Source organism: Zea mays, chromosome 2 (genome assembly GCF_902167145.1).
Source record: "Zea mays cultivar B73 chromosome 2, Zm-B73-REFERENCE-NAM-5.0, whole genome shotgun sequence".
Lineage (NCBI taxonomy): Eukaryota > Viridiplantae > Streptophyta > Magnoliopsida > Poales > Poaceae > Zea > Zea mays.
Genome location: NC_050097.1, coordinates 153,253,987 through 153,258,426, shown reverse-complemented (window position 1 = coordinate 153,258,426; position 4,440 = coordinate 153,253,987). Strand labels below are relative to the sequence as shown.

At 49.4% G+C, this 4,440-nt stretch overlaps 1 protein-coding gene across 1 annotated transcript; it reads right to left on the bottom strand.

The window, feature by feature from the left end:
* Positions 1 to 333: 333 nt before the first annotated feature.
* Positions 334 to 1,594, bottom strand: LOC100383229 (uncharacterized). The gene is given in 1 exon segment (NM_001175891.1): positions 334 to 1,594. A coding segment is annotated over 1 exon segment (855 nt). The 5' UTR covers positions 1,509 to 1,594; the 3' UTR covers positions 334 to 653.
* Between the last annotated feature and the right edge of the window lie 2,846 nt (positions 1,595 to 4,440).

Below are 4,440 nucleotides of genomic sequence, written 5' to 3'. Positions count from 1 at the left end.
TTTAGCACACAGTTACATCAACGATGACTGAACTGAATTTTTCTCCAATTTCACGGTCACATTTACGGGTCAAACTGCTGTGCAATTAAGCTATTCGTATAATTAAATTATTAAAATTCAGATATATTGTATTATATACTCTATTAATATATTAAATTTCAAGCTCTAATTTATGAATAGAAATAAAAGGGAAAATTCTATTGTGTGATAGATTTTTTATATCTTTTAACATTAACTTAAAATTTAATATACCAGTAGAGTATATAATGAAGTATAACAATTTTTTGAGTATTTTGTAATTTTTATAATTTAATTGTACGATGATCTCACGGGAAAGCAACAACCAGTAATAACAACCGTGCTATTGGTCCTCATTTGTATACAACATAAGACATGTGAAATCCAAATTAAATACACCCAAAAAATAATTCTTCACAAGCAAGTACCACATTACTGGTAAATACTAGCAGTAAGCAGTAAACAAGTAAGCGTGGTCAAAGCACCGTTGCTGCCACTAAGTGCAGCAGGAGCAGTAACTGATCACTAGCCGTTCGAACGGGTTCAGGCAACGGCCAAACGCCCGTGTGGACAGTGGACACAGGACACGACAGCCGGCGAGCGGAGCGGCGTCGCGGCGGCGGCCACCACTGAAATCACCACCACCACCAGAGCGGCCTGACCCTGACCCTGCACCCGCGGTTTACAACGACGGCGTCGCCGTCGAGCCTGTCGACGGACACGTCGCAGCGCGCCCTGACGGGGACGGTCCATGTCCGCAGCACCGAGCCGAAGCGCAGCCGCACGGGCACCGTGGTCTCCACCTGCAGCGGCACGGCGCCGGCGGCCTGCTCGGCGGCGATCCGCGTCGCCTGGTCCTCCGTGAGCCGCACGCCGCGCCCGCTCATGGCGACCGCGAACGCCGTCACGTTCCTCGGCGGCTGGCGGAACGCGGGCCACGGCCCCGCGGCGAGCCTTGCGCCGGAGTAGGACACGGCGACGGACCCGCTGCCGCGGTACTCCACGCCCACCTTCGCGTTGCGCCCGTTGTCCGCGCGCACGGCGGCGTCGAGCCGAGGCGAGAGCGTCTCTGAGGAGGAGGAGGAGGAGCGCAAGAGGGAGGCGGCGTCGAGGCCGCGGATGGAAAGGGAAGTGACGGAGAAGGTCGGCGCGCGCGGGCGGTAGGCGAGGTAGACGGCGCCGGCGAAGGCGGCGGCGACGAGCACGGCCAGGATCGCGGCGGCGCAGGCGCAGCAGCAGGCGCGGCGGAGCGCGCGGCGCCGCGCGGGGCGCGCCGCGAGCTTCTTGTACCGGCGCGCGCGGTCCGGCGGCGGCACGCGCAGCACCTGGTCCTTGGGCACCTGCACGATGTACGTCCCCGGCGGCGGCGGCGGCGGGCGGGCGAAGGACGGGTGCTGCTGCAGAGGCGTCGTCTCCGTCGTCGGAGGGTGCTGCGGCGGCGTGGAGGAGAGCGGCAGAGGCGGAGGCGCCGGGTGGACGCGGTCGGCCATGGTACGGACGGACGGAGTGCGGTGGTGGAACTGGAGCCTGGCCAGGTAGAGAGGGGTGATGCGCGGTGGGTGGTTGTGAGCTCTCGGCTAAGACGTCGTGGAATGGAAGTGAACGTTGCCCCAGTCGTTTTATGTAGGAGCGAGAGGGCGATCGGGCAAATGGAGGCCGCGTCCGACGACGATGGATGACGACGACAATGAAGAAGAAAAGGGACGTGAACGAGCGAAACGGTCACCTTACGCGCCTTCATACTTCACCGCTTTAAATAAATCGGATTAAATACGCATATAATTCTCGAGACCAGGTGCCGTGGTATTACTATTGTTTTCTTCTCGATTTTCTATACAGGGAGCTGTTGTGATTTGATCATGACAGTTCTTACAAAAAAAAAAGGAACGAAGTTGGGAGCTCGAGGAGGACACAATGGAAGCCAGCAGGGTGGGGGACTGGGGGTGGGTGAGCCAGGCAAGAGAAGGTTCCACGCAGTGGAAGCCGTTCCTCGCTTTTTTTATTTTCTTCTTTCGTGTCTATAAAAAAACACAGTAGACATTGCTGTTTCTCTATTGTCAAACATGCATGCGTTGTGTACACTTCTTTCTCCTAACACTCGTTTTCCTTTATTTTATTTTTCTTTTGAAAAAATGTATTATTTTTTATCCCAAGGAATGCGTACGAGACATTGTACTAGTAACATATATAGAGGATGAGGAATGCCTTCTAACGCCCGTTTTCGTATTAAAGTCAATTGTTCGTCAATCCATAGAGATAAAAACATCATAAAAATAGTAGAAACCAGTATAAATTAAGTCAAGCGAACATGCTTATATCTTCTATATTTCCCATTTGTATCTCTCATTTGCATACTCCTCTAAAAGGTTCATTTCTCTCTATATATACAAAGGCGAAGCTAACACAACAATGAAGGTGATGCACTACTTAAGAAACTTGTGATTTTTCTGTGATATATAATAAATATTACTCAATTTACAAAGGAATTCTTGATATACCTTGGTGCTTGTGCACCACACAAGAGCGTCGCCCCTTTTATATATGTATATATATATATAGTATTTAGAGCCATGGGCTCTCTCTAACTAATGGAAGCCCCGATCAGAAACCGACCAGGTGCTCTGACCGGCGCGCACGCTTTTCTGGCTGACTGTAATACATAGTTACGTCAATTATAACTACGTGTTATGCTCAATTTTGTTACCGTTTACACTCTTTTGGTGTGCGCACGTCTCGCGGCATTCAGGCCCACGAAAAGATCGTGTCCCCGCAATCTGGGCAGCTTACGTCTACCGGGCCCACGAATCAAGGAACCGAGCTCTCATTTTCTCAGCTCATCTCTCCTGTAACTATCGCGGCCGCCGAACCCTAGCCAAATCCGTCGCCGTATGCTGCTTCTCCTCCGCGCCCGTCGAACCCTAGACTAATCGCCGCCGTGAGCATTAAGATTCTCCCCCCACAGTTCCCCCGCCGTTGCATTCTCCTTCACCACCGCAGAGACCCGCACTCGCCTTCTCCGCCGCATACACGCCGTGGCCTTGTTCTTTCGTCTCCGGCAAGGGACCCGGAATCGCGGAGGCGGTTGTGCCGCCCCTGCGTTCTTCTACTCGACAGAGACCGAGACCTCGATCTTCTCCACCGCGGCGGCCGAACGCCGAGTCCCCTACGTCGTCGCGAGCTCCGTCCCCAACGTCGAGTCCCCAACGCATTTGACACAGCCCCGCGTCGCATTGGGTTGTCCCCTGCAGAGGTGTCTCGAATTCAGCCGCCCTCCAGGCCCATCCACATTCCGGTAAGCCATCAACCTTTAACTCTTACAACCTGAATCGTAAATAGAGTTCACCTTATTATTTTGCCAATTGCTTGATTTATCAAAAACCAATTCATTATAAATTTATAGTTAAATGGAGACACAAATGTATACTATGCAATCTCTCACACGTTTATGCAGTTTACAATACTTTGTTTATGCTGATTTGTTGATAGAAGTATGATACATACATCAATACATTATGCCATAAAACATATTGCTGTTCAATTTGGGTCAGCTCACACGAAATAACCAGGTTATACATTAATTGGATGTCGCATATGAGCAGATTTTTTTTGATCAAGTTAGTCTCACAAGTTTATGCAATTTACAATATTGTGTTATGCTACTTTGTTGATAGAATTATGCAATTTACAATTTAGTAGTGATGTTGCACGATATGTTGGGATCTAATGGAATGCATGGTCATGAACTGAACTGAATTGACTTGCGCTTATCTTTTTTTGATCATTTACGTATTTTATGTATATGTGTTGTTTCATTTGGCAGGAACATCAGACATGAAGAACGTAGACCGACCTCCTTCCAATCCAAAACGGATCATAATCCAGTCTACTCAGGAGTGCTTCAGCGTTGACATACCCCGTGCTCCGGCGGGGACTGTTAGACCCGAAACAAGGCATGCTGCTGATGAGGATGATGACTTTATGCCATTATCCAAGAAGCGTAACTTGGACGACAGTCCTGGGAAAGTTTTGAAGAAGGTAGTCACTAAGCGGAGGAAAGCAGTGCCCACCCCCCCCCCCCCCCCCCGACAGGTTAGAGATTTATGGTCTATGGCAATATATCATTTTATGTGTGAAATCATGTTGTCTTGATGTCTGAGTTAAACATTGTGTTGCGATTATGCAGATGTAAATGTTTACGATATTCATTTTATATTTTTTTCAGCAGAGGCTTAACGTCAGATGCAACCCCCAAGATGTATTAGTAAGCATACAGATATTAAATGACAGACATCAACAAGCAATTGCACGTAGGAGATTTTCTAGTATTCTTGATATGAGACTGGACGCACTCGGCAGCAGATCACACTTAGCTTGGCTGATGGAAAAGCTCGACCACAATGACATGACAATTCGAGCTGGCCC